This window comes from Papio anubis, chromosome 17 (assembly GCF_008728515.1).
Source record: "Papio anubis isolate 15944 chromosome 17, Panubis1.0, whole genome shotgun sequence".
Taxonomy (NCBI): Eukaryota; Metazoa; Chordata; class Mammalia; order Primates; family Cercopithecidae; genus Papio; species Papio anubis.
In genome coordinates, this window is record NC_044992.1 from 73,498,351 (window position 1) to 73,520,421 (window position 22,071).

The 22,071-nt window shown below is 63.6% G+C and overlaps 5 protein-coding genes across 17 annotated transcripts in view; 3 read left to right on the forward strand and 2 right to left on the reverse strand.

The window, feature by feature from the left end:
• ASPSCR1 (ASPSCR1 tether for SLC2A4, UBX domain containing) overlaps positions 1 to 592 on the forward strand; it is a 44,364-nt gene extending 43,772 nt beyond the window's left edge. For 4 of the 5 annotated variants that reach the window (XM_009191502.3, XM_009191505.3, XM_031657178.1 and 1 more), the window contains 2 exons: positions 12 to 159; positions 338 to 592. In XM_009191502.3, the coding sequence (XP_009189766.2) occupies positions 12 to 159; positions 338 to 577 (388 nt within the window). In that variant the 3' untranslated portion in view covers positions 578 to 592. Of the gene's footprint in view, positions 1 to 11; positions 185 to 337 lie in introns of all 5 variants that reach the window. The other variant, XM_003913592.3, reaches the window with a different exon arrangement.
• Positions 593 to 1,736: 1,144 nt separating this feature from the next.
• CENPX (centromere protein X) lies at positions 1,737 to 5,843 on the reverse strand. 4 transcript variants are annotated; one of them, XM_009191509.3, is made up of 5 exons: positions 5,757 to 5,843; positions 2,882 to 2,933; positions 2,666 to 2,719; positions 2,340 to 2,413; positions 1,737 to 2,251 (listed from the first exon to the last, which is right to left on the reverse strand). In XM_009191509.3, the coding sequence occupies exons 1-5, from the start codon at positions 5,790 to 5,792 to the stop codon at positions 2,237 to 2,239; spliced, it is 231 nt and encodes a 76-aa protein (XP_009189773.2). In that variant the 5' UTR covers positions 5,793 to 5,843; the 3' UTR covers positions 1,737 to 2,236. The 4 variants fall into 4 exon arrangements, with proteins under 4 accessions (XP_009189773.2, XP_003913642.2, XP_009189772.1 ...); XM_003913593.4 differs by having other exon boundaries at positions 2,325 to 2,413; XM_009191508.3 differs by lacking the exon at positions 5,757 to 5,843 and adding an exon at positions 4,080 to 5,750.
• A 361-nt stretch (positions 5,844 to 6,204) lies between these two features.
• On the forward strand, positions 6,205 to 14,372 carry LRRC45 (leucine rich repeat containing 45). 3 transcript variants are annotated; one of them, XM_009191510.3, is made up of 17 exons: positions 6,205 to 6,783; positions 7,199 to 7,260; positions 7,618 to 7,688; positions 7,933 to 8,111; positions 8,308 to 8,436; positions 9,828 to 9,940; positions 10,292 to 10,374; positions 10,604 to 10,681; positions 11,237 to 11,372; positions 11,447 to 11,524; positions 11,607 to 11,718; positions 11,821 to 11,891; positions 12,311 to 12,403; positions 12,762 to 12,854; positions 13,286 to 13,459; positions 13,539 to 13,686; positions 13,829 to 14,372. In XM_009191510.3, exons 1-17 carry the CDS (start codon positions 6,564 to 6,566, stop codon positions 14,023 to 14,025), a joined length of 2,037 nt encoding a protein of 678 aa, XP_009189774.1. In that variant the 5' UTR covers positions 6,205 to 6,563; the 3' UTR covers positions 14,026 to 14,372. The 3 variants fall into 3 exon arrangements, with proteins under 3 accessions (XP_009189774.1, XP_003913643.1, XP_021784147.1); XM_003913594.4 differs by having other exon boundaries at positions 10,316 to 10,374; XM_021928455.2 differs by lacking the exon at positions 8,308 to 8,436.
• A 469-nt stretch (positions 14,373 to 14,841) lies between these two features.
• On the forward strand, positions 14,842 to 18,450 carry RAC3 (Rac family small GTPase 3). Of its 3 annotated transcripts, none has more exons than XM_009191514.3 (6): positions 14,842 to 15,008; positions 15,603 to 15,674; positions 15,927 to 16,044; positions 16,163 to 16,225; positions 16,651 to 16,814; positions 16,897 to 18,450. In XM_009191514.3, exons 1-6 carry the CDS (start codon positions 14,974 to 14,976, stop codon positions 16,955 to 16,957), a joined length of 513 nt encoding a protein of 170 aa, XP_009189778.1. In that variant the 5' UTR covers positions 14,842 to 14,973; the 3' UTR covers positions 16,958 to 18,450. The 3 variants fall into 3 exon arrangements, with proteins under 3 accessions (XP_009189778.1, XP_003913644.1, XP_031513039.1); XM_003913595.3 differs by having other exon boundaries at positions 16,651 to 16,810; positions 16,897 to 18,190; XM_031657179.1 differs by lacking the exon at positions 14,842 to 15,008 and having other exon boundaries at positions 15,192 to 15,674; positions 16,651 to 16,810; positions 16,897 to 18,190.
• Positions 18,150 to 20,783, reverse strand: DCXR (dicarbonyl and L-xylulose reductase). 2 transcript variants are annotated; one of them, XM_017950096.3, is made up of 8 exons: positions 20,679 to 20,783; positions 20,497 to 20,594; positions 19,898 to 20,052; positions 19,760 to 19,802; positions 19,583 to 19,682; positions 19,423 to 19,487; positions 19,230 to 19,347; positions 18,150 to 18,611 (listed from the first exon to the last, which is right to left on the reverse strand). In XM_017950096.3, the coding sequence occupies exons 1-8, from the start codon at positions 20,728 to 20,730 to the stop codon at positions 18,601 to 18,603; spliced, it is 642 nt and encodes a 213-aa protein (XP_017805585.1). In that variant the 5' UTR covers positions 20,731 to 20,783; the 3' UTR covers positions 18,150 to 18,600. The 2 variants fall into 2 exon arrangements, with proteins under 2 accessions (XP_017805585.1, XP_003913645.1); XM_003913596.3 differs by lacking the exon at positions 18,150 to 18,611 and adding an exon at positions 18,919 to 19,102.
• Positions 20,784 to 22,071: the final 1,288 nt, after the last annotated feature.

The following is a 22,071-nucleotide window of genomic DNA, read 5'->3' on the forward strand; positions in this document are numbered from 1 at the left end:
CCTCCCCCTAGGTGCATGTCCAGGGTCGCCGGGTCCCCTTCCCCATTGCCAGCCCCTGACCCTGCACCTGAGTCTGAACCAACTGCTGAGGAGGGGGCACTGGGCCCCCCTGAGCCCATCCCAGGGACGGCCCAGCCTGTGAAGAGGAGCCTGGGCAAGGTGCCCAAGTGGCTGAAGCTTCCGGGTACTGCGGCCGGGTGGAAGGCAGGGTGCTGTGGCCGGATGGAGGGTGGGGGGCCGGGTGCTGTGGCCGGCAGGGCCGAGTGCTTCAGCTGGGCGGGTGGTCGGGCGGCAGGAGCCCAGGGCCTGTGGTCACCCTGGTGTGTTTGCACTACAGCCAGCAAGAGGTGAGAGCCACCAGCCCAAGGTGCCCACTCTGCCACCCACAGGACCACCTCCCCTGCCAGTAGGAATAAAGACTTGTGCATCCCTCAACGCATTCCTGTCGTGCTTCCTCCAGAAAAGGGCCGCCGTCCTCTGCCCTGGCTCAGCTGGACCGCAGTGTCCAGGCCTGAGAGCCTGGTGGACCGTGGTGTGGGCCCTTGAGGAGCATTGTGGACCGTGGTGTGCATCCTGAACCCATGTGGGTCTCCTCTTCATTTTTACCTAGTAGTTACTTATCCCTCCTCCAAGGAGAACGGAAGTGCTGGAAGAAAGGCTTTTTTGGGGAAATTACCTGCAACCCAGGAGCCAAGCCCCGGGCCGAGAGCTGGGGGAGGAGTTAGTAGGTCCCCCCACATCTGCAGGGCAGGGCCTGACCTTGGGCCTCCCACTGCCCCTGAGCAGCTATAGTGCTGCGTTCTGGCCCTGGCCCACCCCACAGCCAGCCTCCCCAGCAAGTCTGATGACTTCCACAGGCTCCCAGGGCTTTCAAACTGACCTACTGAGGTGGGCAGAGCGGGGAAGGGGTGGGTCTCAGCAGCTGTGCCTTCCCGGGGCCAATGGGGCTCAATCAAGGATGAAGAGGCTTGCCTCAAAGTTGTCTTTGGGCACCAGGGCAGGAGAGAGGCTGGGCTGCCTCTGATGGGTCCCATGGGGCAGCTCTTGTGCTTCCCACCCTGACTCCCTACCCCTTCCCCTTCCTGCGTGGGGCACCGGGATGGTGCTCAGCTGAGAGCCCCTGGGGTGCTTCCAGTCCTGGGCTCTGACGAGAGAGAAAGTGAGGTGGGCTGGAGGGGAAGTGGCCAAGGCTCTGCCCACTTCCCAAGCACTGGCACAAGTGGAGCTTATGCCAGAGGCCCCTGAGAGTCAGAGGGCAGCCAGACTTGGGCGGGGCATCCAGGCAGGTCCCACAGCCCTGTGTCTCCAAGGGTGGGCAGAGGGCATGGCCTGAGGGGGCTGAGCTGCACCCCCATGCACTGCTTGGGACCGGTGTCGGAGAAAAGGGGAGTCCTGTTCTTCATTTCAGCAGGCCCTTGGGCCAGTCTCTCTCACCCTGTGCGTCTTGGTCCTGCCTGTGGCCACAGGAACATTCCTGGAAGCCACTGCCCACTGGTGGCAGCTCCCATGGCTGCCCCAACCCCTGGGGCAGGAGTAACATTTTCCAGGCGGGTGGCCACATGTACGCGGTCCGGGTTCCGCAGCGCCTGGGGGCGGGGCCGAGTCACTCGCACACATGCTGTTTGTTAGTGCGTCCTCCTGGTGTTTTGCTTTCTTACCAGGAGTGGAAGGGCGCACACGGGGAGCGAGGCTTTGAAGCAGTTTGACTTTGGTGATTAATGGCAAGAAGGCCAAGCTGGGAGAGACAGTTTTGATTTATTGATGTTGCTTTGTGAGAACAAATTTATAGCCGGGGGAAGCATCTTCCAAGGGGAATATCGCATGGCTGGAAAGGTCACACGCCAGCTTTGATGTCGGGTGGCAGGAATGTGGGCAGGAGGCGGTGCTGCCAGCTGCTGTTTGTCAAACACACAGGCTACCTGGTGGCCGGGCCTTTCCCAGCACCTGCCTGTAGGACCCTGGGTGGTACGCACACTGTTGCCCCAGGGAGGAGAGGCAGGGACTCCCCAGGTGCTGCCCCTTCCCACACCAGTGTCCCCACTGGACACTCCGAGGGCAGCAATGCACTGCAGTCCTGCCCCTTCTGCACAGGCTGGAGACACCTGGGGATCTTGTTTGAATCAACTCAACCCCTCAGGTCCTTCCCCGCCTGTTATCAGAGACCGCTGGAAACACAAGGCCTGTTTCTGTGGACCAGGGGCTCCTCTGGGGGTGGCCTCAGCCACGGCTGAGATCCCTAGAAGTCCAGGAGCTGTGGGGGAGAGAAGTGCTTAGGACCAGCCAGCTGGGCACCTCCACTGGCGCCGCGACCCACGCTCACCCACCAGCTGCGGGAGCACCTTCTCCAGCTGGTCCACATCCACACGGAGCGTGTCTTCTGCCTGGGCCTGCCGCACCCCGCGGACTGCTGCTTCTGCGGTGAGAAACGCGAGGTGGGGGATCTTAAACCCGAGCCCAGCGAGGGCCTCAGCCTGGGCCGGTGCCCCCACCCACACCCACGGGCAGCCCCCAGAACCAGGCCACAGCACCTGACAAACAGGCTCAGGAGACCCAAGTTTAGGACCTTGTGGGAAACTGGGGAAAACACATCTTGGTTTTCCCGCTGTGAAAACACAAAAGGAATCCGGGACGCGGTGCCCGGAAGGAGCGTGGGCCCCGGACTCACCCACAACAAAGATCTTCAGCAACTCCGCCATGAGCTGCAGCGCGTCCCCGCTCACTGCAAGGCAGGGGAGGTCATGTGGGACCCTCACCCACCGCTCCAGCTGCGGGCTCCAGACCTACCCCCGCCCACCCCAGGCCTTGGCCCTGCAGAGTTGCAGGAAAGGGTCTCTGAGGACAAGTACGGGGACCCACCTCCTGCCCACACCCCTGCCTGTACCTTTGGTCTTGTCATCCTTAAAGTGCAGGTGCAGCAGCCTGCTCACCAGCTCCTGGAAGAGAGGGGGTGTCAGCCAGGCCCCACCCTCCCCCCGCACCCCCGGGCTGGTGATCATTCTGGGTGACGGTGGCTGTGATTTCCGGCTGGAGATGCCCTCTGTGCTTGGGCCTCTCCCAGGGCAGGGGACGAGGGCCAGCCTAGTGGTTAGGGTGGCAGAAGCTGGAGAAGCAGGATGTGTGGGCAGCTCCACTCGGGGCGCCAGGACTCTTCGCAAGGTCTGTGCAAGGAGCCTCCCTACAGTGAGTGGTCGTAGACACGGGAGCAGGCCCCGCTGCTGGGGCTCCAGGGAGAGTGGAGAAAGGCCTCGTTGAGTCTGGCCTGATCTTGCACTCCCATCCCCGGCAGAGGGCCATGGCTCTGCTCTCCTTGTGGAGAGGCAGGGAAGGCAGAGCCCGGGTTGGGTCTGGAGGCTGGAGGTGGCTGCTCCCAGGTGGGCTGGACTGAGGGAGTGCCACCCGTAAGGCCTTGCTTGTGCCAACTGTTCTGGGTGCCGGGTCAGCTCCACCAGTCCTGCCCTGGTGCTCATGATCCTGCAGGAGGTGCTGGTGTCCTGGGGGTACAGAGCTAGGCTGTGCCAGCGTAGTCCGCAGGCTGGAGTGAGGGGTGGGCCAGACGCTGAGGGCCCAGGGCCTGATCAGCTCTCCGTGGCAGGCAACTGGGAGTCCTTTCTAGGTTTTTTGTGGAAAGCAGCACTGGCATTTGAAAGGACCACTCTGGCTGCCAAGCCCGGGGTAGGGGGAAGGGAGGGGGCTGCAGAGCCAGGGCCTTTCTGCCTTCCTGATGGACGGAGGACAGGGACAAGGGAGGAGTCCACGCTGAGACCCCAAAGGACAGCACTGCTCTGAGGAGATGGGGGGCTGTGGGCATGTGTATTTTGGAGCCAGGACGCAGGAGCTCAGTTTGGGATGCACTGTGTGTGAACACAGGAGCTATCCACACAGAGTGGCGGGTGGCAGCGGCAGTGGTGGCGGCCGAGACTCAGGAGGGCAGCCCTGGGTGGCTGGTGGAGCCACGAGACTCAGTGAGGCGGCCCAGACCAGGCACTGGCCCACAGTGGCTGGGAAAGGAGCCAGCATGGAGCGTCCAGGGCTGGGGGCAGGGGCAGTGGGCGCCCAGGAGCCCAGAAACAGGCACTAACCTGTGAACAACCGGCCAGGCCGCCAGCGTCGGCCACAGGGAGGTCACAGCACCTCACCCAGAGCAGTCCAGCAGGTGACAAGCAGAGCATGGATGGGTGAAGCCCTGAGACGCGGGAGGTGAAATGTTCCCCAGCAGGGGGCAGCAGGGTCCAGCATCGCGGCTCGTCCTGAGCCCTCGCCGTCCCCTAGCCAGGGTCCCAGTCACCACCCGCATGAGCTCAGCGCCACCTGCTGGTCCTTCCTGCTGCTTACAGCCAGCAATACCGGAAAGGCACCAGAAAACGTCCAGAAGGCACTACCTTCCCACCTGCTCCGGGACCCCACGCCAGAGAGTGGCGGATGCCGGGGCTGCCTTGACAATCCAAGGGGCTGCTCCGTACACCGGCAGCGGCCTCGGAAGGCAGGCCCAGCACTGGGGCGGTTGTGGGAGGGCCTGGGACACACCCAGCTTTGCCCCATGACCTGTGGGTGCCACACCAGGGCTGCAGGGCCCCTGCTCCCCGTCGTCTTCACACTCATCCTCTGCAATGACCACAACTCCAGCTCTGGCCAGAGCCCTCGGGCCTCTAGTTGTCAGGTGGGCTTGATGGAGAGAACACATGACCTCCTGGGGTGTGTCCCCAGTGCCCCCTCTCCAGCAGTGGCCTTTCAGCTACTCTAACCTGGTGGATTCTCCCAACCACCCAGTGAGGTGGCCCAGGCCTCAGTGACTTTCTCTTTCTGAGTTCTGGCGAGAATCTTCAGCAACTCCACCAGAGTGCCCCACACTGACCCCCTGCTGTCTCGGGTGATAAAGAAGGGCCCGATGCAGGAGAAACAAAGAATTCTCCCTGCTTCTACAGGACTTCCCTGAAGTCCTCCCCCCAGGATGGGTTCACAAGGGCCTGAGACCCTCCCTTCCCAGGCCACAGAGGCCCACGAGGCCCTGCTGACATTGAGGAAGCTCAGTGCCCAACCTTCAAGTAGAGCAAAAGAAAGAAAGGCTCAGAAACCACTCTGCCTGCACCGATGGGACCCCGCACATGGACTCTGCACATGGCACCCTGTGAGAGCTCCACTTGCCAGGGGCAGGGAGGAGCGGGGCACGCCTTGCAGCCTGGGCGGATCCTGGCTCAGACGGCCTGGGTCTGACCCTAGCTCTGCTGAGTCACTTAACGCCCCCGTGCCTCAGTTTCCCCACTCGCGGGTGGGGTTAATCCGTGTCAAGTGTGAGTAACGTGGAGTACCGAGGAAACCACGCGTTCCTAGCCCAGTGCTGGTGCCCACTAGGGAGCAGGCAAAAGGGAAACCACTGTGCCTGGCGGCTAGGGTAGGTCCTGCCGGCTCCTCGGGCTGGATGGTCTCACTGTCCCCGTCCTGGGGCCTGATCTCCCCTTAACAGGAGACCCCAGGCTCAGGGCGCAGGGCGGCGGCCCAGCTCGTCCTCTCTCTTCGCCGGCTTGGACTCCGCCATGACGGCGCCCACCCCTGCCTGTTTCTGCAGACCCTCTCCACCTTCCCGCAGCCCCGGCTGCCCCACGCGCCCTCCTACTAGCTGCGAGGCTGGGGTCGGAGTCTGAGAACGGGCCCAACCTCAAAGACACAGGTGGGCGGCGCGGGGGCTGGCGTCTGGCCCTCACGCTTGGGGTCGGGACGGAGCGTCCACACCTGCCTGGCCCCTGCCTCCCGGCCCTCACCTTCCGGAAGCCTGCCCCAGCTCCGGATCCCTCCATGATCGCAGCATCGAAGCGCGCCCTCCGGAACCCCGCCCCTCCAGCCAATGAGAGCAGAGCGCGCCCTCGGAGCCCCGCCCCGCTGCCCTAGCCAATGAGCCCGGAGCGGCTTCTCTCGGAGCCCCGCCCCAATGTCTCAGCCAATGAGGCCGGAGCGCGCCCTCCATCAGCCCCGCCCTCACGTCCCTCAGCCAATAAACCCGGAGCGCTCCCTTCCGGGACACCACCCTCACACCCATCAGCCAATGAGCCCGGAGCATGCCCCTTCGGGGCCCCACCCTCATGCCTCTAGCCAATGAACCTGGAGCGCGCTGCCCTCTTTCAGCTTGCGGCCCGAAGGGCGCGCCAGTTCCTTTTTTTTCATTGGCCCGCACCGAGGGCTGCCTGCGCAGAGCCTGCTGGGAGTTGTAGTTCCCGCGGCCTCTCCCGGGGCGCCTTGTTCTTCCTGGATACTGAGGCCCCGACGCGGCAGTCGCGAGGGCGGGGGTCGGGGCTGCAGGCGCGGCAGGACCTGGAGGGGTCGTGCGACGCGCCTGCCTGCTTCCTGCACGGGTAGTCCCCAAGCACTGCGGGGCCCCAGCCCAAAGCGGACCTTAACTACCGCCCAGCCCCCGCGCTCCAGGACCTCTCGCCCGCAGAGCCCACTCGGATTCGTCTGGGTCGGCGGAGGCCCAGTCTGCCGTACCCGGCGCTGGGACTGCTCCGCACCGGGCGGCTCCCTTTAAGCAGCTGCGGGAGCATGCGGAGGAGGCCCTGCCGACCCCGCGGGTCATGGAGGAGTTCCGGCGCTCCTACAGCCGCCTGTGCAGGGAGAGTGGGGCCGAGCCCCAGGAGGCTGTCCTGCAGCAGCTGCACCAGCTTCCCAGGGGCCGGCTGGACCTGGCCACGCAGAGCCTGACGGTGGAGACCTGCAGGGCCTTGGGCAAGCTGCTGCCGAGGGAGATGCTGTGCACGGAGCTGGTCCTGAGTGACTGCATGCTCAGCGAGGAAGGTGGGCAGGCGCGGCAGGGTGGATCCCTCTGCTCCTTAGCTGCCCACACTGTTGCCTCGGCAGCCCCAGAGGTCGCTTCCTCTCCAGGCTCTCCTCTTTCTGTGCCGCAGTTAAAGCGAGCAGGGGCGCCCCTTCCTGCACCTGGGAGTAGAGGACAGTTCCTCTGTAGGACAGGGGAGAGACCTTAACATGTCTCGCTTAGCTGGTTCCCCGCGTGCTGAGCCGGCTTGGTGCCTGACAGGGGCTGCAGGTGTTTCAAACATGACTTCACAGCGAGACTCTTGGCCAGCGCCAACCCAGACCACCGGGACAGTTGTCCCTCCCTGGGTCTAGGGAGCTGCCCTGAAAAGGGGCCAACGGGGAGGATCTTGGGGTCAGGAGGGGCAGAGAGTGACCGCTGGCCCCCCTTACACAGGGGCCACACTGCTGCTCCGAGGCCTGTGTGCCAACACCATGCTGCGCTTTCTGGACTTAAAGGTGAGAGACCTGCGCTTTTGAGTGTCCGAATGTGCCACCCCGGCAAGAGGAGAGGGGGAAGATGCCAGGTGTCAGGGGCCGGGGGTCTGGGCAGGTGGCTGGAAACTGTGAGTCCCCAGGCTGTTCTCTGATGGCCTCCTGTGTGTGACCATCCCCGGAGCAAGAGTTCATGTCGGCAAACAAGCCGGCCCTTGGAAGCCCCCTGAAGGCAGGGAGCCCAGGAGCTGAGGGAGGCTGCACCTCCCTGCAGAGTGCACCCCAGCCTTGTCCCCTGGCTGACCAAGGCCCTTGGGGCATGGGCGGGAATTCAGAGCCAGTCAGGGCACGGGAGTGACTGACGGCCTGTTTCTCTCCTAGGGCAACAATCTTCGGGCCGCAGGGGCTGAGGCTCTGGGAAAACTCCTCCAACAGAACAAGTCCATTCAGAGGTGGGGGGTGGTCCGGACCCACCATCACCGCAGGCCCTGTCTCTGTGGTTGAGGATTGGCCCCAGGGCACATGGTTCTGCAGCCCGAGTTCCACACTGCCAGTTGCCCGTGTTTCACATACGCTGGCAGGGAGTAGTCAGAGGCTCCGGCCCATCAGACCCCAAGCCCACACCTGTCCCTAAGCCCTGGACCCCACAGGCCAGGCTGTCCCCTAGGCGAACTCTGGTTCCTGCCCCTCCTGCAGCCTCACGCTGGAGTGGAACAGCCTGGGCACGTGGGATGATGCCTTCGCCACCTTCTGCGGGGGCCTGGCGGCCAACGGCACCCTGCAGCAGCTGGACCTCCGCAACAACCAGATCAGTCACAAGGGCGCTGAGGAGCTGGCCCTCGCCCTGAAGGGCAACACCACCCTCCAGCAGCTGGGTGAGGCCTCCCAGGCGCCTCAGGCTCCTTCATCCCTCTGAGGCTGCCTTTGCTCTTGGAAGTAAGGGGCTAGGGGACTTGCCTGCGTTCCTGCTCTGTTGACCACAAGGCAGTGCCCCACAGGGAAGCACCCTGGCCAGGCCAGCTCCCCCTCTGCCAGGTGCATTCTGTGTGGTGACTACAGGTTTCCTTCCAGACCTGCGCTGGAATAACGTTGGCCTCCTGGGGGGCCGGGCCCTCATGAACTGTCTCCCCAGCAACAGAACCCTGTGGAGGCTGGACCTGGCTGGGAACAACATCCCCGGGGATGTCCTCAGAGCCGTGGGTATGGTGCGGGGCTGTGTGGAGCGTTGTGTCAGCCTTTGACAGAGGCCTGTCCGCTGAGGTCGGGGTGCTCGGCTCAGGACTGGAACTGATGAGGAGAGCAGCCTGAGCGCCCAGGGGAAGCGGGAAGGAGCAGAGGGGTCGTGGGGCACCTGTTTGGCACTTGATTGGCGTTGACCACACATTGGCATTGTCTGAGGCGCCCTGTGCTTGCTGAGTTCTTACGACCTGTGCAGTGGCGGCGTGCCCATTTCACAGCTGGGAAAGCTGAAGCCGTGTGGCTCACAGCCCTGGCCTTGATGGCTTTGCTGATGTTTCAGGTGGCCCAGGCCTTGGCCAGGAAGGCTCCCTGGTCACCCTGAGTTTGTGGCCCTGCATGTGAGTCATGAGAGGTGGGGCCGCCTGGCCTGTGTTGGCCTCCACATTCCCTCCCACCAGCGACCCCAAATCCTTGCAGCTGATGTCTCAGCCTTAGGCCCCAGTGCCCCAGACCCAGCTGAGAACTTTGCCAGGCCCTGTACTCCCTAATCCACGCACAGTGGCAGCCTCTTCCGGCCCCTGTACTGAGGGCTCACCCCTTCTGCTGGCTCTGCCTGGCCTCTGGCTCCAGCTGCACCGTCCCTGGCTTTGCCTCAGTGCTGCCCTGGGTGTTGTCATCGCTCCTGACCTCTGCCCCCTAGCCACATGCCACCCAGATCTTTCCAGAACATGAGCTGGGCACAGCGTTCGCCTCAGCATTGTGCGGTGCCCCTTGACCTTTGGAATGGTGGCCAGATGCCCCAGGATGGCCCTCGCCTTTTGCGGTGTAGCAGCCCCCACCACCTCTGCCCCACGTATGCCCGCACCCCCCAACACCAGGTGCCTCCTGCTCACAGCCCCAACCCCACAAAGCACCTTCCACCCTCATGCACTGAGGGGGCACCCCTGACTTGCCAGGAGAGACGTTGCCCTACAAGGCATAGATTCCCAAGCAGCCAGCTGCCGGGTGCAGGGCTGGTGGCCACCAGCCACTCCTGAGGCTAAGCAGCTCCGGGGTGACACAGCTCCGTGTGTGTGTGTGTGTGTGTGTGTGTGTGTGTGTGTGTGTGTGTGTGACTGAGTTCGCTCTGTCACCCAGGCTGGAGTACAGTGGCGCAATCTCGGCTCACTGCAACCTCCACTTCCCGGGTTCAAGCGATTCTCCTGCCTCAGCCTCCTGAGTAGCTGGGATTACAGGTGTGCAATACCATGCACGGCTAATTTTTTGCATTTTTAGTAGAGATAGGGTTTCATCATGTTGGCCAGGCTGGTCTCGAACCCCTGACCTCAGGTGATCCGCCCACCTCGGCCTCTCGAAGTGCTGAGATTCCAGGCATGAGCCCCTGCGCCCGGCTGACACAGCCCCTTCTGCAGAGCAAGCCATGGGCCACAGCCAGGACCGGCTCACCACCTTCAAGGAGAACCAAGCCCGCACTCATGTCCTCAGCAAGGAGGTCCAGCACCTCCGGGAGGAGAAGTCCAAGCAGGTGAGAATGGCGCCTTCACTGACCTTGGAGCTGCTCGTGGCTGGAGGGCCTGGCCATGTCCTGCCTCCTTCGGCCCCGTGGTCTGCCCACCTTCCCTTCCTTGGGGCCGCAGAGCCTGTCTGAGTGGCTCGTACCGGGAAGGAGGGCGGCCTCCTGGTCTGATCTCCTGCAGGTGGGCTTCCTTGGGGAGCTGGTGTCTGAGCCCCAAGGCCTCCCTCTGCAGGAGCCACCCTTCCTGTGAAGGAGACAGGGCGCTGTGGGTGGAGTCCTTTGCTGCCTTGCTGTGTTGGTGGGCGCCGGCTCTCCTTCCCCCGAGAAGGTCGCGTGGACAGGCTGTAGGTGCTCTGACAGGGCTGTGGCTGTCTCTGTCCCCAGTTTCTGGACTTGATGGAGACCATTGATAAGCAGCGGGAAGAGATGGCCAAGAGCAGCAGGTGAGCGGGCGCAGGGCAGGGGCAAGACAAGGCTTCAGGGATTGGGTCCTGGCTCAGACTCAGATGGGACCAACCTGAGCCCACAAGTGAGACCACGAGGTGGTGGCTGGAGGCTCAGTGCCCAGGCGACCATAGATGCTTAAGGAACAGCAGCAGCTACCGAGGCCAGAGGGGTACGGGAGCACTCTGGGGTTTGGGTTACTCTCTGCACCCTCCTCTCTGCCCACAGGGCATCGGCAGCCCGTGTAGGACAGCTTCAGGAAGCCCTGAATGAGAGGCACTCCATCATCAACGCTCTCAAGGCCAAGTAAGTAGGGGGTGGCTCAGGATACTTCAGAAACGTAGGGCCGGGCGCGGTGGCTCAAGCCTGTAATCCCAGCACTTTGGGAGGCCGAGACGGGCGGATCACGAGGTCAGATCGACTATCCTGGTTAATCCCACGGAAACCCCTACTCAAAAAAAAAAAATACAAAACTAGCCGGGCGAGGTGTGGCGGGCGCCTGTAGTCCCAGCTACTCGGAACCTGAGGCCGGAGAATGGCGTAAACCCGAGGCGAGCTTGCAGTGAGCTGAGATCCGCCACTGCACTCCAGCCTGGCGACAGAGCGAGACCCGCCTCAAAAAAAAAAAAAAAAAGAAACGCGTCTACAGCCCAGAGTGAGGGTGGTGGTGAGCCTGCAAGTCCTGTTTGCAAAGTAGAGGTGGGAAACAGTGAGGCTGGGGCAGTAACCCAGAAGCCTTCCTGGAGGAGGCGGGTGCTGGCTGGGGTTGACTAGGCGCCCAGCAACAGTGAGAGCAGCGAGGACTTTGTAAGGCACGTGAAGCTCCAGCCGGGGCGGGGGTGCTGCCCTTCCTTTCTGCAGGCTGCAGATGACGGAGGCCGCCCTGGCTCTGTCAGAGCAGAAGGCCCAGGACCTGGGGGAGCTCCTGGCCACAGCGGAGCAGGAGCAGCTGAGCCTATCGCAGAGGCAGGCCAAGGAGCTCAAGCTGGAGCAGCAGGTGGGTGAGCGGGCTTGAGACGGGTGGGCGGCAGCTTCGTGACCCTCACTGCCCATACCACGTTCCCCTCCCAGGAAGCTGCGGAGCGGGAGTCTAAGCTCCTCAGAGACTTGTCTGCTGCTAATGAAAAGAACCTGCTTCTGCAAAACCAGGTAGCTGTGGGGGAGCCAGGGAGCCCAGGGTGGGCACGGCAGGGCCGGGCTGCAGCTTCCCTCTCTGGTGCCGGCTTTCCAGGTAGAGGAGTTGGAGCGGAAGGTCAGGTGTCAGCAGGAGCAGCTGTTCCAGACCAGGCAGGAACTGACCAGCACATCAGCCGAGCTGAAGATGCGGGCCATCCAGGCCGAGGGTGGGCATGGGCAGGCCTGCTGTGGAAGGGTTGGGGATGGGCACCCTGGGGACAGGGTCCCCCAGGGGATGCTTACACACGCTCTGCCCCCTGGGCTTCCAGAGCGCCTGGACATGGAGAAGAGAAGGTGCAGACAGAGCCTGGAGGACTCGGAAAGCCTGCGCATCAAGGAGGTGCCCTCTTTGTTGGCCTCATCTGGCCTCTAACGCTCCTCAGCTTCTGTCCTTGGCGTCATGCAGGTGTCCCCAAAGCACATGCCCGGTGGGAGCTCCCCTTGCCAACCTGGGGTCACTGGGTGGCCGTATTTTGCCAGCCTGAGCGGATGTCAGACCCAGAACCTTCTACTGGGGCTGGGAGGGGACCCCGGCCATGCCTCAGCCGTAGTACAGGCTGCCGCTGAAGAGATACCAAGCCCCACCTGTGCAGCGTGCGCATGCTAGGGTAGTTTCCTGCTAGGCCACCCGAGGCAGTGCTTTCTCAGAATGAACAAGGTTCCCAAGAGACGCCTGCCTTCCAGGGTGGGGAGTCCATGGGGCGAAGGTAGGGAGGCCCGGCTCTCCAGCCTGGCCCCACAATTCCTGCCCCTGAGCAGGTGGAGCATATGACCCGGCACCTGGAGGAGAGTGAGAGGGCCATGCAGGAGCGGGTGCAGAGGCTGGAGGCTGCTCGCCTGTCCCTGGAAGAGGTGAGTGCCCACCAGGCAGGGCCAAGCTCTGCCTTCACGCTGGGCTGAACAAGGCAGGCACCCCTGATGTTCACCACCTCAGGACCACAGAGACCCCTTCCTGCCCTCAGAGCCTCATACGTCCCACTTTGGGGACCCACCCACCATGTGCCCAAGAAGCTAGAGGGACTTAGGTGGCATTCGGGCTCCGTTGGCCGTAGGCACCTTGCCCAGCGAGCTAGGTGGCAGAGCAGCTGCGTGGCCCTCAGGAGGCTGGCAGAGAGGAGCTCCCCTCGTTGGGGTTGGCTGGATGGGCCAGAGAGAGAAGGGCCTTGGGCCAGGGACAGGAGAACGCACTGGCAGGTGACCGTCTATGTAGGAGTTGGGCCGAGTGAAAGCAGCGGCACTCAGCGAGCGTGGCCAGGCGGAGGAGGAGCTGATCAAGGCCAAAAACCAGGCCCACCTGGAGGAGGTGAGCCACACAGATGTCCACCACCCTCTACGAGAGCCAGGCTGCCCAGCATCACGGTCCACATGCAGACTCCAGAGCCGCGGTCTGAGTGGGGAGGCGGGAGTGTGGTGTTGAGGTCAGATCAGCACACCCTGGACACTGTTGGGTCGGCTTCAGCCTTAGATCAGGGCCTGAGATAGTGGAAAGGTTTGGCTCATCTCTGCAGCCTGTGACTACACGCATGGAGGGACTGGAAGGGTGGTGTGACCGGAGAGGGAGGAGGGGAGCCCAGAGGGCATCTGGAGGAGGTGGCTGCCAGGGGAGCAGGTTCAGAGTCGCAGTAACTAGAGCAGCCAGTCCTGCAGAGGGGTGGGGTCGTGCCCATGCAGACATTCCCTCAGGTGAGCTCAGGCTGAGCCCCTCATGCTCCGTGGCGGCTCCTGTGCTCACAGCGACAGCGTCTGGCTCACCTGGAGGACAAGCTGCGACTGCTGGCGCAGGCACGGGACGAGGCGCAGGGCGCTTGCCTGCAGCAGAGGCAGGCGGTGGCCGAGGCCCAGACCCGGGCCAGCCAGCTGGGCCTGCAAGTCGAGAGCCTGCGGCGGCGCCTGGAAGAGCTGCAGCAGGTAGCCGGGGCTCCAGCGGGGGGCCCCAGACGTGCTAGCCCGACCCCTCACCTTACTCCCCAACCTTCGTGCCTGGCAGGAGCTGAGCCTCAAGGACCAGGAAAGGGTGGCCGAGGTGAGCAGGGTGCGCGTGGAGCTGCAGGAGCAGAACGGCCGGCTGCAGGCAGAGCTGGCAGCTCAGGAGGCGCTGAGGGAGAAGGTGGCGGCCCTGGAGCGCCAGCTGAAAGGTGAGCCAGACCCTCGCCCTCCCGCCGCCCACTGGTGGGACGTGAGGCTAGCCAGAGAGCGGGGCTGGCCAGGTCTCCCGTGCTGAGGCCATGCCACGGTGCGCTGGGACTGCGCCCGCTCACTGCGCTCCTTGCCCTGCAGTGATGGCGAGCGACCACCGAGAGGCGCTGCTGGACAGGGAGAGCGAAAACGCGTCTCTCCGGGAGAAGCTGCGGCTCCGGGAGGCGGAGATCGCCCGCATCCGGGACGAGGAGGCCCAGAGAGCGAGCTTCCTGCAGAACGCCGTCCTGGCTTACGTGCAGGGGTCCCCCGTGAGGACCCTGAGCCCCCCAAAGTGAGGCAGGCCGGGAGGACCCGGGCGCAGCAGGAGTACATCAGGCGGCGCCCGAGATGGACCGGGGGCCGCCTCCCGCCCGCGCCGCCCCTTGAGACCCGGGTCGTCTGTTCCACGCGGGGGTTGCGGTGACTGGAGGTGGTGCCGCGGCTGCCGGGCGATCCCGTGGGAGGCGTCTGGGAAGGGCTCCCTCGCTGCCCCTTCATCCCGGTCGACGCCACCTGGAAGCGCACCAGGAAGGGGTCCCGCGGGCGCGTCTCCCCCTCGCCTTTTGCGATGTCACCGTGAACGCTGCAGCCGCCTGCGCGCGGCGGGGTTTGGAAATACAGCGCGTTTGCACTTTGTGATACATTCTGGCCCCGCCTCTCCCTCCAAACGCGCGACCCTCCGTGCCTCTCTCCAAACGCGCGGCCCTCTGCCCCCAGCCCTGCAGGGAGGGCCTGCCGGGGTGCGGCCGTTCGCCCCTCCTCGCCGCTGCCTGGAGGGACGGGAGGGCCGCTGGGACTGTCCGTCTGGGGGTTCGGGCGGCTGCAGACCCCGGAGTTCCCAGCTGGCTCCCGGCGGCAGGGGGCGGGTCCCCGAGAACGCGCAGCGCGCGCAGCTGTCCCCGCTGGGTCCAGGTCGCTCGGCTCTCTCCGGCCTGCAAGGCGCCCCGAGGGACCTGCAGGAGACCCCCGGGCAGGGGACGCGCTAGAGGCAGGGGCTCCGCGGCTCGCGCAGCTCTGCCCGGGTTCGGGCGGCCCCGCCCCCAAAGCCGCGCGGCCGGGCGCCCCCACCCGCCCCCGCCCCCGGCCCCCGCCGGCCGCGCTCGGCTGTCTCCGCGCCCGGCGCTCGGCGGCGCTCGGCTGTCTCCGGCCGCTCGCTCGGCGCTCGGGTCCGCGGCCGCTGCGGCGCCGGGCATTTCTCCGCAGCTCGGCTCGCGGCCGCGCCCGCCGCCGCCCGGCCCGCGCCCATGCAGGCCATCAAGTGCGTGGTGGTCGGCGATGGGTGAGTGCGCGGCCCGGAGGTCGCTCGGCTGGGCTGGGCCGGGCGGGGGGTCGGGGGCTCAGGGCGCCGCCGGGGCTGGGCGGGGGTGGCGCCCGGGTCCTCGCGAGGCGGCCCCGCAGTACCCCGCCCGAGCCGCGTGCGCCCCGGGGCCGAGAGGCGGGTGGGCGGGTGGGCGGGCGGGTTCCGCGGGCCTCCAGCTTGGGCCCACCTGATGCTGCCCGGCTCCCGTCCGGGCTGGCTGCCGGCGAGGCGGGGCCGCCGCCCTGTCCTCCCAGTGGGTGGGGCCAGGCCTCTCACCTGGGCTGAACCCTTCGCCGGCCCCACCCTCCCCTGCCGCCACCCTCGGAGTCGGGGCCTCTGCCTGGGGCCCCAATGTTGGGCGCGCTGCGCCCCCATTCACCACCCCAGCCCCCGGAGCCCGGCCTGCCCTGGTCGTCCTCCAGCCCTAGGTCGCCGCGGATCTGGTGGGCTGGGACCCCCGTCTCCACCCCAGACGCCCCTAACTCGCCTCTGGCTCCTGGGGAGGGGGTTGCCCTTGCTGGGCAGAGGGTCCGAGGCCGGGCCTGGGAGCCACGTGGCTTGCCCTGTCCGCAGCGCCGTGGGGAAGACATGCTTGCTGATCAGCTACACGACCAACGCCTTCCCCGGAGAGTACATCCCCACCGTGTGAGTGTGGGGGCTTCCCCGGAGAGCACAGGCCCTCCGTGTGAGTGTGGCATGGGGGATTCATGGGCAGGATCTCCCCTGGGCTTCCATGTCGGCTCAGGCGGCCCTGTCTCTGGGCTTCCCGGCTGGGGCTGAGGTGCTGGCTAGAGTTCTAGTTCCGTGCAGAGTTGTGAAACCCAAGACACAGGCCGGCAGGGCCAGGGGTTTCTGGGACCCCTCCGAAGCCCTGACCCTGCCCTCACTACTCTGCAGTTTTGACAACTACTCGGCCAACGTGATGGTGGACGGGAAGCCGGTCAACCTGGGGCTGTGGGACACGGCGGGGCAGGAGGACTATGATCGGCTGCGGCCACTCTCCTACCCCCAAACTGTAGGTGACAACGGGGCCAGCCCCGGGAGCTGGGTGGGTCCCTGAGGTCGTGAGGAGGGAGGGAGCAGGGCCCTGGGGAGCCCTTGACCACTCCACCAGGCCCCACCTTCTTCCCAAGGACGTCTTTCTGATCTGCTTCTCCCTGGTGAGCCCGGCCTCCTTCGAGAACGTTCGTGCCAAGGTAGGGCAAGGCTGGGGGCCCCTGTGGGGAGAGGGCTTGCTCCAGAACCTGCCCGGAGAAGTTGTCCTTTAGAGGCAATTGAGATACGGTTCTGCCTGGAGTAGGCACATGGGGTGGGGTCTGAAAATGACCGTGGGGGCTGATGGGGTGGCGTAGTGGTGGTGGGCACAGCTCTCAGAACGGAGGGGCTCTCTGTCTGCTGAGGATGGGCCTTGACTGGGAGGCCCTGGGAGGTCTCCAGATTCCCTGGCTGCATGTTTTTTCTCAATATTTCCCCACCAAATCCGCCCCTGGTCACCCCTTGAAGGAAGAAGAGCCAAGTGTAGCTCTGGAGCAGTGGGGAAAGTCCCGGAGGGCCGTGACTTGCTCAGGTGGGGCTGGGGTAGCAGACTGCGGGCCTGGGGTCAGAGCGTCTGTCCCTGCAGTGGTACCCGGAGGTGCGGCACCACTGCCCCCACACGCCCATCCTCCTGGTGGGCACCAAGCTGGACCTCCGCGACGACAAGGACACCATTGAGCGGCTGCGGGACAAGAAGCTGGCGCCCATCACCTACCCACAGGGCCTGGCCATGGCCCGGGAGATTGGTGGGTAGGCGCAGGCGGCCTGCAGGGGAGGGGTGGGGAGGCTTCGCTGTACCCCACCCTCATTGTCTCCCCTCCTCACTGCCTAGGCTCTGTGAAGTACTTGGAGTGCTCAGCCCTGACCCAGCGGGGCCTGAAGACAGTGTTTGACGAGGCAATCCGCGCAGTGCTCTGCCCGCCGCCAGTGAAGAAGCCAGGGAAGAAGTGCACGGTCTTCTAGAGCCCTGGCACCCCTGAGCCTGAGGGCTGGCGGGGAGCAGCCCTAGACGTGTCCGCTGTTGTGTTGAGACGTGTGGTGTCCCTGAGTTGGCTGTGGGGAGCAGTGAGGGTGGGCAGGGGGGAAGCATGGGGATGAGGCTGGGTGGCAGGATCCTGTCCTCTCTGCTGCCTCATTCTGGGGTGTGGCTCCAGCCTTCCCTGGCCCCCGCTGGAGGCCAGGAGGGAGCAGGGTCTCCCTCAGGGCTGCAGGGGCAGGTGCAGGGAAGCCCCAGGATGGGCTTCCCTGGAGGGGGAGGGTGGGGGGGAGTTCTGTCCATTGCGCCCCGAGGCGGGGCGGCCCCTTCTTATTTTATACAATAAACATTCTCCACCTACACCTCTTGCCTCTCACTACCTGCCCTTCTGCCCTGGGGCGGTTTGCTCCTAATTCCCCCAAGTGATGGTGCAGAGCAGGTTGTCACCCCAGCCGCACCTCACCTCGGAGCCGAGTTCCCAGAGGGCAGCACTAAGCTTCCTCCACCCCACCCCAGGGAAGAGGGGCCTGAGCTGCTGAGCCCCCAAAGCAGCCGACCCAGATCAAAGCAATAGCTAGTGCATTGAGCCCTTGGGATGTTTGCTTGGCTGTGTACAAGGCTCCCTCAGGCTGATGTGCGCCTCTGGGAGGGCACATGTCGGGGAGAGGCCGGCCTGGTTCTCAGGCAGCTCCTGTTGTGCTGACTGGGACAGTCTGAAAAGAGGCTGAAGCAGGTCAGGCCTCTCGGAGCCCCATGGGAGCCAAGGCAGCCTCCCCCCATCCCTCGGCTCCTCTGGCTGGCACTGGGAGTAAGGGCAATCCAGGCGGAGGGGCAGGGTGGAGGAGGGCATGGAGGTCGGGGTGTGGTGTGGAAAGCGAAGAGAGCAGCGACCCAGCACAGTCTGCTGACGCTGAAGCCAGAAACGGTGGGCCCCGAACCATGGTCCCGGGCGTGGAGTCACTCGGGATTGGAGGGTGCCCTGAGGGCCACCGTCTGCTTCTGCCTGGTGCTGTGTGGGGGCAGCTCCTACTGGCTCAGGAAAGCCGACTGCGGAATTCTCAAGAATTTTGCTAGCCAGTTGTTAATGATCATTAACAATTAAATTATAGAAGTTTACAATTTGTGTTATTAAAAGCAAAATCAACAAACATCACTTCCTAGTTATTTCTGCACACAGGACTGTTTTCTCTGCCCCGGGTTATGTACATCTGCGGCACCTATGGACACAGACACCACATAACGGGGTGCTGAGGGCATCTCTTCCAGCTCCCCATTCAATGACATCTAACTGGTAGCTTGAAATCAGCTGTGGTGGGAGTATTTACACCATGGGAATTGGCCAATTCTTCACATTGGGACTTGATTTACAGTTACTTGTCTAGACTTAAGATGATTAAAATGTAGATTAGACTTCAGGGTGCTGTGTCTGCTCATTACCTTGTGAACAGCACAAGTTGAGGAAATGCTCTTCTAGTATCCAAAAACCATCTGATTCAACACAGTGGCTCAGGTCACTGACGAAGTGGAGAAGCTTGACATCCTCCTTGTTTCCCTTTTGTCTTACTCATTAGCTTAAAGGAAGAGGAGCCAACCGTATACTCACAGAGCGGGTGATCAACAAGCACACACTGTCTCACCCCAGAGGTTCTGGACAGGTCCAAAGGCCAACCTTGCTGAAATTCACCACCCTCTTTAGGAGCTGGCCTTTCACCACCTCCTACCTCCCTGACAGCAAACTGGCCAAGCCTGAAGACCTCAGGAGTGGGAGCCAGGCTCCGCCTTGGATTGGAATATGAATCTCATGGGTCTCTGCCCGCATTCCATACCAGGCCCCAAGCCCCCCAGCTACCTGCTGGCAGCCTAGGAATAGCACATAGCCTGGGCAGCAGAATCAGGTTTATTGGAGGGATTGGGGGTAGGATGGGCACGCCATGGGGTTTGAGGTGTGTGGAGGGAGCTCAGTTGGCCCAGAAGCCCCCTTCCACCGGCAGAGTGGAGCCCGTGGTCATGCCGCTTCGGTCACTCAGCAGAAAGAGGATGGCATCCACCACATGCTCTACCTCTGTGGGCAGGGCGGGGGTCAGGGGCATAGATGAAGGAGGCTGTCGCCCATCTTTCCCTCCCACCCCTGCCCAGGGCACGCACAGGGGCTGCTGGCACCACGCTGGCTGATCTCCCACCTGACTCACCAGCAAACTTGCCAAGTGGGATTCTGTCCAGCATAGTCTTGGCCTTGCAGGGGTCACTCCAGGTGGCCTGGCCCATGGGCGTCATCACCACTGTGGGGTTTACTGCATTCACTCGGATCTACACCGGGACAGCTGGGGTCAGCAGGGCGAGTGGGGTGCCCTAGGTTGGGGGAGGTACCCCAGCCCTGCTCACCTTGTGGGGCCCGAGCTCTAGGGCCATCACCTTGGTCAGCATGTCCAGGGCACCCTTGGTGGAGCCTGTGAAGAGGAACCCAAGCTGGCTGTGGCTGGGGTTGGTGATGCGGGTGAGGCTGGGGTGGGGGTGGGGCTGAGGGCACAGCTGGGGTACTCACAGTAGACGCTATGGTTAGTTACTGCCCGCTGGGAGCACTGGCTGGAGATATTCACGATGGCCCCCGGGGCTCCCCGGGCTATTAAGCCCCTGGCCACGATCTGAAATTGCAGCGAGACCGTGAGGCAGAGCTGGCACCACTTATCAGAATTCCCGTCCAGTCCGCAGGGCAGCTCACCTGTGACACCTGGATGACCGCACGCAGGTTCACTTCAAAGGATCTAGAGGCCGAAGGACAGACCCTGGTCAGAGATTAGGGCTGCTGCCTCCTCCGGGACAGCCCCTCCCTGAGGTTTCTCCGCCCTCACAGGCTCACCTGTCAAAGGCATCCTTGGTGACCTCCAGGAAGGGCTGCAGCAGGGCGACAGCGGCGTTGTTCACCAGCAGGTCCACGGGGCCCACGCTGCCCAGCGCCCGCTCGGTGGCCTCCCAGTCACCCAGGTCCACGCACACGGGCTCTATCCCCGGGCACTGTGTGTATCAGGGGGCAGTTACCAGAGGCTCTGCGCCCAGCAAGCGGCACAGCTGGGGACTGGGGCTGGTGACCTTTCAGCCGGACAAGGAAAGGAGTTAGGAGTTCCGGAGGTGTCAGGACTGTGGGGCCAGCAGCCAGGCGCTGCCTCCGGCCGGGTCACTTCCTCCCTGCGCCCGAACGACTCCTGCCCGGGGCCTGCTCCGCAGCCATTTCGGCCTCTTTCTGAGCCCGGGGGCCCTGGCAGCTCTGCCGGCCGCCCGACCGCCCACGCAGGCCACCAGCCCCGGAAGACGGTGCGAGGGCGCCCAGGCCGCGGTGAGAAGCGCAGCGCCCGCGAGGGGAGGCGAAGTCGCGCACGGGGATACCGCCCCCGCTGGCTGGCGCCCCCTCCTGGCTCGCCGCCTCGCCGCCTCGCAGCCCTGGGACCCGGCGGGGCCTACCTCGCGGACGAGGCTGTCAAGATCCGCCTGTGTTCGGCTCACGGCCACCACCCGCGCGCCCGCCGCGTGCAGCGCCTGGACCGTGCCGCGCCCGATACCTGCCAGGAGCGTGGCTCAGTGAGGGCATCCCCTGCCCGCCTCTGCCCTCCGCCAGCCTTTACCGACCTTTCCCCGCCGCCCACCTTTGCCCGCCCCGGTGACCAGCACCCGGCGGCCCGCGAGACCCAACTCCATGTCGGCACAGTCTCCGCCCTGCCTACTGGGGCCGCGGGACTTGAAGGTCTGGCCACGGTGGGCGGGGCGGGGCGGGGCCAATGGCAGGGCGGCTTCAGATAGGGGGCGGGGACATTCAAATAGCTGCTCCCCACTGCGGTGATTGACTGAAAGGAGTGGGCGCACGGGAGAGGGGCGGGGTCTCCGCTGCCGCAGGGACGGGTCTTTTTTTTTTTTTTTGAGACAGAGTCTCGCTCTGTCGCCCAGGCTGGAGTGCAGTGGCGCGATCTCGGCTTACTGCAAGCTCCACCTCCCGGGTTCACGCCATTCTCCTGCCTCAGCCTCCCTGGTAGCTGGGACTACAGGCGCCCGCCACCTCGCCCGGCTAGTTTTTTGTATTTTTTAGTAGAGACGGGGTTTCACCGTGTCAGCCAGGATGGTCTCGAACTCCTCACCTCGTGATCCGCCCGTCTCGGCCTCCCAAAGTGCTGGGATTACAGGCGTGAGCCACCGCGCCCAGCCCAGGGATGGGTCTTTTGAACTGCCTGATGTGACCCATCCTCCGTGCTTGAAATCGATTTAGTGGACCCTGGCTAGCGTATTTTCCCCTGCCAAGATTATTGCAAAAAGAGGATGTGGTGGTTAATGTTAGAGAGAACGTGTGGTTAATGAAGAACACGTGAAATGGAGAATTCAGGGCTAACATTTCTTGTTTTGTTTCTAAAAACACCCACATGTCCTAAAAAGTGTCGCCTGTGCCCATTATCTCTCAGGCTTGACAGCAGGACACCGCTGGCTCACTTGTAAAGCCAAGGGAAAGAATTTGGACCACCAAGTACGTCTGGAGAAGACACCAATGTCAGCAGAGCTCGGATTTCATCTGTGGGCGGAAGATTACCTAGGTGCCAAGGCAAGAGACTGAAGACGCAAACTGTTTCAGTATAATAAAGAAAATAGTTAAAATGAAAATAGTCACAATACAAATTGGATATAAAAATGATCATGGATAATTATCAATCATTAGTATAAACATTAATCATTGGCTTTTAATATTACTCTTTGTTGCATTACTAATATAACCTAGGGACAATGTGAGAAGTGACCTAGAAGACAAGAAGTGAGCACTCTGTCACGCCCGCATAAGGGCCGCTTGAGGGCTCCTTGGTCAAGCGGTAATGCCAGTGTCTGGGAAGAAGACACCCGTTACTTAACAGACCGCGAAAGGGAGTCCCCTCTCCTTGGAGGAGTCAGGGAACACCCTGCTCCACCAGCTTCTTGTGGGGGGCTGGATATTATCCAGGCTCGCCCGCAGTCACCCGGAGGCCTAAACCCCTCCTTGTGGTGGTGTGCTTTAATGGTCAC